General features: G+C 53.5%; 1 protein-coding gene across 2 annotated transcripts in view; it reads right to left on the reverse strand.

Annotated features, from left to right (window-relative positions):
* Positions 1 to 13406, reverse strand: part of CIMAP2 (ciliary microtubule associated protein 2) — a 38873-nt gene that overhangs the window by 22871 nt on the left and 2596 nt on the right. The window contains exons 1-8 of one of the 2 annotated variants that reach the window (XM_065522025.2): positions 10234 to 10698; positions 9399 to 9486; positions 8796 to 8960; positions 8475 to 8597; positions 4517 to 4654; positions 4259 to 4402; positions 2450 to 2611; positions 1360 to 1485 (exon numbers count right to left, since the gene is read on the reverse strand). In XM_065522025.2, the coding sequence (XP_065378097.1) occupies positions 1360 to 1485; positions 2450 to 2611; positions 4259 to 4402; positions 4517 to 4654; positions 8475 to 8597; positions 8796 to 8960; positions 9399 to 9486; positions 10234 to 10616 (1329 nt within the window). In that variant the 5' untranslated portion in view covers positions 10617 to 10698. Of the gene's footprint in view, positions 1 to 1359; positions 1486 to 2449; positions 2612 to 4258; positions 4403 to 4516; positions 4655 to 8474; positions 8598 to 8795; positions 8961 to 9398; positions 9487 to 10233; positions 10699 to 13406 lie in introns of those variants that run through there. The other variant, XM_074005942.1, reaches the window with a different exon arrangement.

Genomic DNA, 13406 nt, shown 5'->3' on the forward strand with positions numbered 1-13406 from the left:
GGAGATGTAACTTGCCCAAGGTAACATGGCAAGGGCAGAATAAAGGCAGGACAAGAACCCAGCCATCTGCGGAGCAGTCCTGAGGGGTGGGCTGGGGAGATGTTAGAACCCAGGAGCTAGTCCCGTGCTAAACACAAGTTGCCTCCTACAAGGGAGAAGCCTGTTTCATGAGGCGCCCAGGTTTCGGGGGTACAAGTAGAGGGGCTCTCCCACCCTGTGGGGTGTGGCCAACTGAGCCGCCAGAACCCAGACCTCACATCAGCCCTTCCCACTTCACAGTGGCTGGCTCTGTGGTAGCAGCAGGGTCATCTGGCTCTGGTCTAAACATTTCACTTGGGGGCTCTCAGGTAAAGACTTTCTCCCCTGCAGGGGGTGCAGGCTAGAGGTGGAAAAAGGAAGGATTCAGGGACAACCAGCCGGTCCTCACAAGAATTGGTCACTGGGGTCTGGGCACGCTGAGGACCTTGCCACCGTGTGGGAAGGTAAGGAGGTGAGGTGGCTGACCTGTGCTACTGGAAGTCAGTCAGGATAACAGGCTATCTAATTGTGGGTGGGGGTGGGGGTGGGAATGGCAGGGATTCTTGGGGTGCTGGAAATAAGAGCTGTTAAATGTTCTGGGAGGTAGTTACGGCCATCATGTGGTAATTCATGGAGCTGTGCGCTTAGGACTCAGCGCCTTTCTCTATGATTATTAGACTCCAATAAAAGGTGCATTTACAAACTGAAGAGGGGTGGAGTAAGAAACAGAATGAGGTCAAAGCCCAAGGCCAAGAATTTAGCTGGTTTACAAGAACACTAACTAAAGATTACATTGCACACTTGGGGATGGCTGCCTCTGGAGATGAGGAAGAGAGTGGGAAAGGGAAGGGGACAGAAGGGGGCCTTGCTCAGCGAGGGACAGGAAATGCACCAGCTTCACCAGCTGCCCCTGAGGCCCAAGAAAAACACAGAGAATGGAAGGAGCGTTTCTCTAGAATGGCATGGCTGCAGTGGGATGTTTCTTAGATCATTGGTTCTCAAAGTGTGGTCCCTGCAATAGCATCATCCCCATCACCTGAACTTGTTGGAAATGCAAATTCCCATGTCCCATCCCAGGCCTACTGTACCAGAAGCTCTGGCATGGGGCCCAGCCATCTGTGTTTTAACAAGTTCTGTAGGTGAGGCTACTATCAGTTCAAGTTTGAGAACCAATGCCTTAGGAAAATAAGACAGTGGAGTGGACTCAGGTCCCTTGGGGAAAAGAAAGGGGAGGCATATGGCTCACTCAAAGCATCGGTTACCTGGGGACAAAGAGGCTTTGGTGTTGGCTATAGAGGCAGGAGACAGTTCCCATGTATCCCTCACCCCAGACCCACTCACCCAGCTTCCCATAATCATCTGAGAGGACTTTGCGCCTGACCCCTTGGAGGTCAACAGGAACGGGGGCTGGTTGACGGATTTGCATTTCTTCTCTTGTGGAAGCCAGAAACTGGGGCCAGATGTGGCCTACAAGGAAGGAAGGAAGGCTGAAATCTGAAGAGGCTGGCAGTGTCAGCCTGGGCTCAGGGCAGGTGAGGACTCTGGCCAGCTGACTCCATCCATCCAGCAGCCTGGGTCTTGAGCCAAGGATGGTGGAGGTACCCAGCTACCTCTGAGCAAAAGGGCTCTCATGACCCATGCCACCCATCTAACAAACACCCGTCACAGCCTGATGCCTCTTTTTAGGTGCCCAAGGGTCTTCATTGTCTGGTGAGGCCCGGAGAGCTGAAGACCCTATTTCTGAGGAAGGAGACCACACCACACCACACCACTCCAAGTTCCAAGCAGACTTGGAGCCAGATGAGCTGGGTTCCAATCCCAGCCCCTTCTCACCCTTGCTGGGGGAACTTGGCCAATCCCTTTCCAGGTCTGGGCTTCAGTTTCCTTTAGTGAAATGCAAATGATAATTCCTACCTCAGACGGGCTGTAAAATGCCTAGCAGGGGCAGACCCTGCTTTGGGGGCCTGCTCAGACCCCCAGAGAACTGCTTTAACACCAGGGCCCAGCACACCACTCCCTTGGATGGAGCAGGTGGGCAGGCCCTCCAGTGGGTAGACTGTACTCTGCCCTGCTCCAGTTTCCCCTGCCCATCCTCCAACGCTCTGAGGCCAGAGGAGGGAGGCGCAGGGGGAAGGTTGGCATTGGCTGGGGGCTTCCTGGGTACCAGGCGCCATGCTGTAGGCTCCGAGTACAGGGCCCCAGCTAATTCTCACAACCACTTCTCCATCTTCATAGGACAGGGGTGTAAACCGAGGCCCAAACAAGGTCTCACCTAAAATGTCCCAACGTGCAAGACCGGGACTGGAAACCAAGTCAGTCTGATCCCAAGACTGAGTTATTCCCCATGAAATAAGGCACACTACCCCATGCCCAGCCCCGGAAGGAGAGCTGCCCTCCGAGAGAGGAAGGCCAGCCACAGGAGCGAACTCACCAGCGTGCGGGGGCACTGGCTGAGGCTGGCCCAGTAAATCCTCTCTGTAGGGGTTTTTGGGTTGCGGGGAAGTTTAGAAAAAACCCCATGCTTCTTGTTGTGACGTGAGTTAAGTTCTTCTACAAAGCTCTTGAAATTCATCAGTTCCCTGGGCTTTTTTTTCTGAGAAAAGGAGAGTAAAAGCAATCTGTTACGCCAGGAAAATCAGAGCTCCTTTCTCAACCCTCCCCCGCAACCAGAGAAAAGCATTGGGGCATCACTTACTATCCTGCTGTGCAGACATCCCGGAGGTCAGGCCAGCCTCGAGGCCACCCTGACCTGGGCTGGTGGACATAGTCTTCCCCCAACCAGCAGGTTGGGGCGGTGTTAGTCTCTTGCACCATGCACCTGCCACACCCTACTGCCCAGCTCCTTTTCATCCATTTCTTCTTTCTTTCATTTGTTGGACATGTATTGAGTCTGGCACCATTCTAAGCAGGAACGATGTCTTAAATATTTAAAACCACAGTGACTGGAGGAGCACAGAGGATTTGGGGGGCAGTGAAACTATTCTGTATGATACTAAAATGGTAGCTGCGTGTCACGCATTTGGCGAAACCCACAGGATGTCCACCACGTGAGTGAATCCTAAGGTATGCCACGGACTTGCAGCGATAATGATGTATCAGTGTAGGTTCTTCAACTGCAGCAAACGGACCAGGCTGCTGTGGGATGTTGATCGTGGGGGAGGCTGTGCGTGGTATGGGGAGGGCAGTGGGTACATGGGAACTCCTTATACTTTCCACTCAATTTTGCTGTGAACCTGAAACTGATCTTAAAAAAAAAAAATTCTAACAAACAAAAGCTAACAGCGTGGCCTGGGCACTGGCCAGTCAGAATGGGCACTGGCCACAGTGCCTGAGGAGGGTCCCTTGACCCCTGCCATAGCTGGTCATGGGGAGGTCTGGGGGGCTCCAGGGAGCAGCCAGGTCGAAGGCTGAGAGCTCAGTGGCTACCTGCCAGCTGGTCCTGAGGTCCTTCTACGTTAACCTCCACCCTCCTAAGCGCTCCTGAGCTCTGCCATAGCACTCATGGCTGCTCACACTCGAGAATTTTTTTCTTACTCATTGATGACTGAGTTTCTTTCCCCACTAGAATGTAAGTTCCGCAAGGGCTGCTTTCCCCTGCACCTCGCCTACTACCTGACTTAATCATACCCACTGCGAGAATGCGCAATGGAGACAAGATAAACAGGGAATTAGACAAAACTTAATTCCAGTGGCCACGAGCACAAAGCAAGTGCACTGTGAGATCACATCACAGGGACTTGACGGGGGTGGGAAAGGAGGCCATCAAGATAAAATTCTACCTCAATTTCCCCTCCTGGGCCTCCTGTTCTCTGCTTTGTTAACAGCACTGGCACTAATCCAGCCAGCTTGGTCTATAATGCCTGCCGTTTCCAAAATAGGAGGACGTCCCCCCCTTGTGCCATCAAGGTTCCTCATGACCAAGCTCCCCTGGCACTGTAGGCCATCTTCACCTCCTGGGCACTTCATGCCAGTGCAGAGGAGAGAGCTGGCAGTGAAGTCAGACAGATGTCCTTGGGTTCAAATCCCAGCTCCGTTCCTTCCAGCTGGGTGGCCAGCCTCAGTTTTCCCTGCCTAACATGGTAAGCCAGATCTGGCCCTGGCTGTGAGAGTGAAGTGAGGGGGTGTAGGGACGGCCCGATGTAGAGCCTGGCGCACAAGCTGGTGTTCCTGGTGCTGAGTAGTGAGGCCTGTCATCCTGCAGGGGCATGGACTAACACCCTCCACCATCCCAGGTACACACCTGCATGGAGTAGTGCCCATAAGGCAGTGGCTTGCTCCGATCACCAGAAAAAGTGTCATAGGGGCCGCGGGTGCCGACGGATCGTGCCACGTATGTCTCAAGGTCACTTTTGAAGGAGTAGGTGCCGGGTCCCAGACCACTCCCCTAGAGCACAGCAGAGGTGATGAGGCCTGCAGGAGAGCTCAGCTGCCCCCTCTGCCCTGGGAGTGCCCCTGCAGGACGGGAAGGCAGGCAAGGCCTGGCCAGCCAAGGGGGTACCTGATGAGGCCGGGGGTCCGGCTTGTTGCTCATCCTGCACATGAGGCCCTCGGAATGGGACCGGTTCCAGGCATTCTCCTCCAGCTTGGTGTATGGGTTGCCCTTCTCCCCATAATTTCCAGGGCCTGGATAGTAGTTCTGTGGGGCAGGGGTGGGGGCATAGAGGCTGTCAGAACCACTCCTTGTGCCTGAGGAACAAACACCTGAGATTGCCATCCCCAAGAAGGGAATGGGATTTTCAGGGTGCCCGCTTGCTACCCGCCCTCCGACACACAGCATTGTTTCCTGTGAGCGTCCACCACTGCTCACACCTTTACCTCCAAGTTCAGCCTCTTCCCCGGGGCTCCACTGGCCTGACCAAGTTATATCTCACTGCTTCCTCCTTACATTGCACATTTTGGCCAACATAGCGGACTTCTTGCTGCTTCTCACGCACATGCCATTCTGCCCAACCTTCTTCCCTCATTGGCTCATGCTGTAACCACCACCCGGAATGCCCTTCCTGCCCTCTTTGCCTTGGACAGTTCTACTGCTTCTGCAAAGCCAGCTCAAATGTCATCTCTCCTGGGAATGAAGGCTTCCTCCCACTACCACCTGAGATAGTTGCCTGCTTCAGTGGATTCGGCAATTCCAACCTTCACACAGAGGTGCCCTGCGTGACATGAGGGCTTTCTCAATGTGCTATGAACAGCGCTGTGACAGGGAAGGACTCCCATTCTGGGTTCAGATCCTGGCTCTGCTGCCTCCTAGCTGAGTGACCCTGGGCCTTCTGAGTCTCATGGTCCATACTGGTACCATAGGATAGGAATACTTTCTTCCAGGTAATGGCGATGAAGTTACATACTGTCTGCAAGCAAGGGAAGGAGGTTGGGCGGAATGGCATGTGCTTGGAGAGCAGCGAGGGGCCCACCATGTCAGAGTGTGGGACGCAGGGAAGAGGCAGTGAGACATAGCATGGACGGGCCAGTAGGGCCCTGGAGAAGAGGCTGAACTTGGAAGTGAAGGTATGAGCAGTAGTGGAGGCTCACGGGCAACAGTGTCTGGCACAGAGTGGACACTGACACACGATAGTGTGGGGTGGCTGAATGTCTTGAGGGGCAGGAGGAGAGGTTAGAAACTGGTTGGAATGACCGTCTGGGACCTGGGCTGCCAGGGTCAGAAGGGTGATTTTGTAGGCCGAGTGAAGAGAGCAGTCCACCTGGCAGAATGCTTTCTGCTGCTCTGCACCTTTTAGCCACGCGGGGTCACTGCTGCTCCATCGATGGCTCGGCTGTGCCCTACCTCTGAGCCTGGAACCTGGCCCTGGGGAAACAGGATGGGGCGGGGAGGGCAGGGACCTCTGCATGGGGAGTCAGGTCACTGAGGGCATCAGATTTGTTTGCTCCCAGAGGAACGGGACTACATGTCTCCTTCCCGGGTTCCCATGTATGTTCTGGAGAAAGCCCCCGAGGATAGCTGGATCCCGGAATGGTGTGTTAGGTGCTTCACAAGCCTTAACATCTTGGTCCTGGCAGTGACTGGGGGAGACCAAGTCAGCACCATCCACAATTAACAGATGGGGAAACTGAGTCTCAGAGAGGCAAACTGTATGTGTCAGGTCCCACCTCCAGAAAGAGACAGCATGAGAGTTTCAGCTCCAAAATCCATAACCTTTCTGAGCCTCTACTGTTTCCAGTGGAAAGCACTGGGGTAGGTGGGCAGTGAGCACCACAGGACCTGGGAGACGTTGAAGATGAGGGTTATACCAAGGGTGAAAAGGGCCCTGCTCCTGGAGCCCAGAGGCAAGCCCAGCACTGGGCACTTTGTCAAGATAATCCCATTTCTTCCTTAAAACCTTCAGGTTCAGAGGTTCAGCATCACACTTGGGCTGATGGGAAAGTCTATAGTTTTAACTAGAATGTTATGTTGTCTGAGCTTTGGGGATTCAAACAGGAATGATTAATTGAAGAGGGGGAGTGTGGAAATGAATGAATCATCACTTTTAAGTTTTGTTTTGTTTTTTTCTTCAGGCTGGACTTTGAAAAATGAGAAGGATCCCCAAAAGATAGGTATAAGGGAAGGTGGGAAGGTCCCCCACTCAAAAAGAGCAAAGGCAGGAAGGAAATAGAGTCATGCTTGTCCCCCTAGCTCCCCTGCCATCAGCTCGGCTGAATTCCCACACCCAGGCCCTGGCCTCCAAAGAGACGCAGGGAGCAAAGTCCAAGAACTATAGGGGCCAAGCCTGTGGATGAAATGCAAGGTAGATGTTGGACACCTGGGATTCAAAAGCCTGCTTCTGCCAGTTGATAGCTTCATGACCTTGGGCAGTAGGTTACTTAACCAATCTGTACTCCATTTTTCTCATCTGTAGAATGGACATAATCATAGGGTTGTCATAAATATGAAATTAATTAGTATGTGGTAAGTGCTATGCTACATGTCCACTATTATTACTTTAGATTGGATGGTAATGACATTTTCAAATGCTCCAGGTATTCCCTCTCCCTAAGTTACAGTTACAGCTTCTGCACCTGAAGATGCATCTGCTCATCCCCAGACCGTGTCAGGAGTAATTTCCAGCCTTCATAGAAGCATTCCCAGTGGCGAGGTGTAGGAGAAAGAGCCTGGCTCTGGGGTTGGACATTCCCATGTCTGCATCCCAGCTTGCCCACTTGGCAGCTGTGCATCCTGGGGCAAATTTGCTTATCTTCTCTGAGCCTCCAGGGCCTCATCTGGAGTGGTTGCAAACAATTAGAGAGAATGTTTTGGAGCACCTGATACTCAGGATGCATGCACTTATTCAGTCCACAAATACTTATTGTGTGCCTGTGTGTGCCAGGCACTGCTAGAACCTCAGAATGCTGCAGTGAAGGAACCAGGCCGACGTGGTCTGCCCTCAGGGGCTGCTGTCCAGTGGGGAAGGGACGCTAAACACACAACCACAGTGGAGACTCCTAGGAAGGGAGACACCACCTAGTGGGGCCGAGGGAGGCTTCTGGAAGCTGAGAGCCGCGGGATGAGTAGGTGTGCCCAAGGAGAAGAGGCTGCCAAGGGAGGAAGGGCATTCCTAGCAGAGGGAACAGCAGGGGCAAACCATGTGAAAGAGCATGGCCCATGTGAGGGGCTGGGAGAAGGATAACAGAGTGTCCAGCACAGAGAGGTCGAGGCCAACAAACTGCAGCCCTGACTCCCTCAGTAGGGGGTGACTCCTGCCTTCTCCCTCATGCCCTTACTGAGTGTCAGCCTCACTCAGTGTCCTCCTGATGGGATCATCATCCCCTGGCGCTGCCACCCCCACCTCTCAGCACCATCGCCTCCTCCAAATCCTGGCCCTCACGAGGGTATTCCTCTAAAAAGGTAAATCAGGTCCTCCTCCTGTCAAAGCCCTCCACTGCCCTCTGGCAGCACCTGGAATAACACCAAGGCCCCACCTTGGCTGTAGGGTCCTCATGACCCAGCCCTCTGCCCTCTTGCTTGCCTCCTCTCTCCCTCAGCCAGTGCCCTCTGGCCACACTGGCCTCCGGCCTGCCAGTCTGATTCGACGAGCATGTTCCCACTCTAGGCCTTAGCCTCTGCTGCTCCCAATGCCTGGAATGCTCTACCAGACATTGCAAGTCTCCATTGCTCATGACCTGTAGGTTTGCTCAAATGTCACTCCTCCCAGAGCACGACTACGCTCTATCAATTGCACCCCCATCACTGCCTGTCCCTTCCCTGTCTAATTTGTGCTCATAGCCCTGCTTATATATGTATTACACTTCCTTTTTTGTACTACTGTTTCTACTGCTAGGACATCTACTTCATGAGAGCAGGGACCTTGTCTTCATCACTGCTAGATCCCCAAGGCCTAGGACAGTGTATGCCACTTAGGAGGTGCTTAATCCTTATTCCTGGCTGGTCGGATGGATACATAAGTGAATGAATTTGTTGAGCACCCAATGTATGCCAGGCTCGGGACTCCAGAGATGAGAACACCTACCCCAATGAGTCCTCGGAAGCGAACCTCCCCAGAGCTGAGCAGCCCCCGGGTGCTACACGGTTTCTCCTGCAGCTGTTCTAAGAAGTCTTTGACATTGTAGGAGCCGGGCCCCAGCTTTTGCTCCTATGCCAAGAGAAGAGAGAAAATGAAAGCCTTAAACCTGGGAAAGTCCACACAGGAAAAAGCCCAAGGCATGATGATATTCCTTAAAGGGTAATCTCCATCTGGCCTTGGAAGGACACTGAAGGCCACACGGAGCAGCCGCAGTGGACAGGAAGACCCGGCACCAGAGAGGGAGAGGCATGGCCCCAGAGGCCTCACCTGCAGCCGCTTCTCTTTCATGATGGCCTGGTACTGGAAGTGGGGTAGCTGGGTCAGCTGCGTGGCTTCCTGGGCCTTGGCCCAGCCTGTGTCCACCTCCTTCATCAGCTTATTCTTGCTGAAGCAGGTCTCCTTTGAGCTGTAAGTCCCCGGGCCTATGTGGGACTGAGTCAGAGTGTGGTCAGAGCTGTGACAGCCACACCCGCCCCGTCCACCCACAGAGCAGGCCCTCACCAAGCCACCACCCTGACCCGGAGGAAGGGAGTAGGCAATCCCCCCTGTGGCTCCCACCCTCAGCACCAAGGCTGGCATCAACAGGCTTGGCACTCAAGGTGCAATCACAACATCCTCTATCACTGCCCCTCACTGCAGGGAGGTATAATAGCGCCTTCAAGAGCCCAGAAGTAGTCAGTGCACAAGCTGGAAGTGGTGCAGTCCCTTGTTTATCAAACACTGGAAGCCCCCACAGTGGGCCCAGCTCCGTGCCGGAAGATGGTAGAAGGTACGCCCCTTCTACAGCTCAGCTCATCCACCACAGTAGGCAGCTCTAAGGGGCGGCGCTCAGGCCTTGTGGGAGGAGTCAGGGAAGCTGTGCAAACTCACCACTTGGGTAGAATAACGCATGGAGTATGGGGCCTCAGTGAAGGTGCTGAACTTCTTCCGGTTGGGATAAACAGCAGAGATGTCAAACCTAGGGAGGGACGGTGGCCCAGTGAGAGCCCCGTGCCTGGCACCCGGCCCTGGCGTGGGCAGTTCTGGAGCATGGGGGAGTTGGCTGCCCAGGAAGGTGACTTTGGAGCAAGCTCATGAAAGAAAAGCAGTGGAGTTGCAGTGGCTTCGAATGTTCCAGGCTGCTCTCACCCCACCCCACCCGTCAGCTCCTCCTCCCAGCTTCATTTTTCTCCACAGTCCTTATCAATACCCAACGTTTTACAGATACACATACTTTTGTTTATTATTCACCCACACCCCTCACAGAAAAGAGCAAACTCTGTGAGTACAGGGGTTTGCTGTTGTGTTCACTGCTGTAGCCCCAGATCCTAGAACTGTGCCTGGAACATAGTAGGTTAGAGAGAGAAAGAGACAGAGTGGAATATGAATGAATGGAAGACAGACACCTGGGCTGAAATCTCACTTACCACTTCTGAGCTGAGTGGCCTGCTATGGACCAGGCCATGTTACCTCTGTAAACCTGGCACATAGTAGGTGCTCTTGAATGGTTTTAAAGAACTCACTTAGAAGCTAAAAGAACCCTGGGCAGGAAAGAGCAGTAAGTATGAGGGGGAGAGAAAGCCCAGCCCCTCCTCATTGCCGCCCCTGCCAGGCTCAGCCGTGTGTGTAGGTGGACACCCTCTCTCCCGAGGCCAAGGGTGGCTTCGGGGTGGGCAGCAGCTGCCTTGGACCATGGGCATGAGCCCAGGACGCAAATGGGCCCCACCTGTGGCTCTGCACCCCGAAGGGCGCCCCGGTGAACCATTTAGTGGCCATGGAGCCGGCGCGGTTCCAGCCACGAGCTCCGGCGGCATCCTTGCCTTCCCTCATGGCAGGCCTGCGCTCCGACCGCCTCCGCTGCTGCCACGGCAACGTGGGCCTTGTGATGCGCCCCGTAGGCCGCGCCCTCGCCCACGTGGCGCCCCCACCGGCGTGCACACGTAGCGGGCTGATTTTTCCCTTGTCCATGCACATTTTCACGGTCCTTCCCTGGCCCCTGCAGATATAATGGCCCTTCTTGTATTTACTATGGATGCCAGTGGGTGGGGTCTTACAGCCATTTGTTGAGCAAGTATTTCTGATTTTTGGCTTTATCCCAGAGCCCTGCATGGAGCCTGCCTAGGCTCAGAAAGAACCTTTTAATGTTCACCTTGTGCTGATGGGAAACAGGCCCACAGAGAGGGCAGACTTGGGCAAATGACATCCCAGCTCCTTCTCCATTTCGGGAGTCAGGGGAGCCGAAGTAAGGGGGAAAGGGCAAGGAAAGCCAGAGGGTGGAGGGCTGGGCAAGGCTGCAGGGGCAGTCAGGATTCAATCGGCCCCTAGACGTCCCTGGCACCCACTCTGGGCAAACACCATGCAGAATGCCTGGGACCCAGATGTGGTCCTTGCCCTGAAAATAATGGGGGAAGCAATGACCACATACTATGGTCAGGTCCATGAGAGAGGGAGGCCTCTGACCCAGCCCGTGGGTAGGTAGGTCAGGGAAGACTTCCTGGAGGAGGAGAATTCCAAACTCAACATTGAAGCATATGGATGACTTTCTTTTTGTTTGTGTGTTTGGTTTTTTTGAGACGGAGTCTGGCTCTGTCTCCCAGGCTGGAGTGCAGTGGTGCGATCTCGGCTCACTGCAAACTCCACCTCCCAGGTTCAGGCCATTCTCCTGCCTCAGCCTCCCGAGCAGCTGGGACTACAGGCGCCTGCCACACGTCCGGCTAATTTTTTTGTATTTTTAGTAGAGACGGGGTTTCACAGCGTTCGTCAGGATGGTCTCGATCTCCTGACCTCGTGATCCGCCCGCCTCGGCCTCCCAAAGTGCTGGAATTACAGGCGTGAGCCACCGCGCCCGGCCCATGTGGATGACTTTCTAAGTAAAGAAAGGAATTGAGGGTATGGACCCCACCCAGGGCATAGTCAGTTCTCTCTTCCCTTCTGCCTTACCCCCCAACCAGTGCTCCACAGCCATGCTCTGAGATTGTCTAATTTCTCCCACGATGGCCTGTGATCTTCCCAAGGGTCTTAGGCCCAAAGGTGGGGCAGAGATTCATATCCCATTCCATGGTGACAGGATTGAAGCCAGAGAGGTATAGGTTGTACCAGAGGTCCTGCTTCCAGCCCATGGTGAAGCTGAACCAGAGGCACAGTGGGTCTTCTGCCAGGCCCCACCCAATGCCCTTCTGACATCCCAAGCTAGTATTTAAATAAGAAGTGCGGCTCCCCAGCACAGCTGAGAGCTGGACTCTTGGGCTCCAGGCCTGGCGGGCACATGGCCACTGCTGGCAGAGCGTCTGCACTGCACCACTGAGCTGAGGGTCAGAGGTGGCAGGCCTCAGGAACATGCACAGAATGGAGAGCCTGGGTCATCTAAGCAGACTCTGCCCTTCCCAGCTGTGGGAACTTGAGCAAGTCACTTCTTTCTCTGAGTCACAGCATTATCGGTTTCATTCTATAAAATGAAAGTAATCATCTCTATCTCCCAGGCTGCTGTGAGGATGAAATGACCTGATTTAGGCAATACTCTTGGCACACAGCAGGCACTCAACTGGAGGTCATTCCCAGCCCTTGGTTAGGGACCTTTACAGATGCCTGAGGACAGACACTTGTCTCATTTCCTCCTGGTGCAGCATCTAGCACATAGTAAATGTTCAGGAAATATTTGCTGAATGACAAGGGAATGAATACATGCATCTAGTCCAGCTACCCAATAACACATAAATCCTCAAAGACACATTTAAATCTGGCTCTGCCACTTCCTGGGTGCTGACCTTGGGCAAGTTACCCTTGCCAACTTCAATTTCCTCTTCTGTGACATGGACCTATGACTGTAGCTTCCTGGAAAGGCTGTTTTGAGGTGTCGGTGAGGTGTGGATGTGCACACTCTCCAGTCCTGTGCACTTCAGCCAGCCCTGGGTCTGCTCCGGTATTCTCAGGGTGGTCCAGACATGCCTGCAGCTACATTGCTGCTTCTCTTCCGGCCTGAGCCCCATGGCTCCAGGACCCATGGAGGAATGACGAAAGGCTATAAGCCAAGGTCCACTGGGCTGGGAGTCCTGGCTGCCAGGAAGGCCAGAACGGGCCAAGTGAGTCAGCTCTGCAGCAAGGCCGTCTGCTCTGGTCAGCCCAAAGTTTCCCATCACAGCAGCTTCCTTGTCTAGCACCTCACCCATTTCCTTTTATAGGCACCATTGCACCCTCATTGTACACAAGAGGAAACTAAGGCTCAGATGGGGAGAATAACTTGCCCTGGTCACATCTCATCAGGCATAGGGTCACACCATGAATATGGGACTCATAAGGACATTTGAGAGCTCCCTAGCTGCAAGACTGTCTAACCCGTCCAGACTCCAGAGCCACCTCGTATGTCAGTGGAATCAAGTCAAGCCATCTTTGCCCCATGGTCTGAAACCTCCAGCCACGAGGCTACTCTATCCCTAGGACACACCCTCCCCTGGAGAGCCTCTGGCCTTTTCATACCTTTGCTGCTGATGATATGCGCCCCCCACCAACCTACCCTTCCCACCCAATTCTTACTTATCTTCTTCAGAGTCCAATCAAAAGCCAAACCCACCCATTATGATGGTTATTATCTTTAAAAAATAGAAAATAACATATGTTGGAGAGGCTATAGAGAAATTGGAAGCTTTGGTCATCACTGGTGGGAAAGTAAAATAGTCCAGCTGCTATGGAAAACAGTATGGCAGTTTCTCAAAGAATTAAACATAGAATTACCATATGATCCAGCCATTTCTTTCCTGGGCATATACTCAAAAGAATTAAAGGCAGGAACTCAAACGTGTATTTGTATGCCCACGTTCATAGCAGCATTGTTCACAACAATCAAAAGGTAGAAGCAACACACGTGTGCATCAACAGATACATGGATAAACAAAATGTGATATA

This window comes from Macaca fascicularis, chromosome 1, assembly GCF_037993035.2.
Source record: "Macaca fascicularis isolate 582-1 chromosome 1, T2T-MFA8v1.1".
Lineage (NCBI taxonomy): Eukaryota > Metazoa > Chordata > Mammalia > Primates > Cercopithecidae > Macaca > Macaca fascicularis.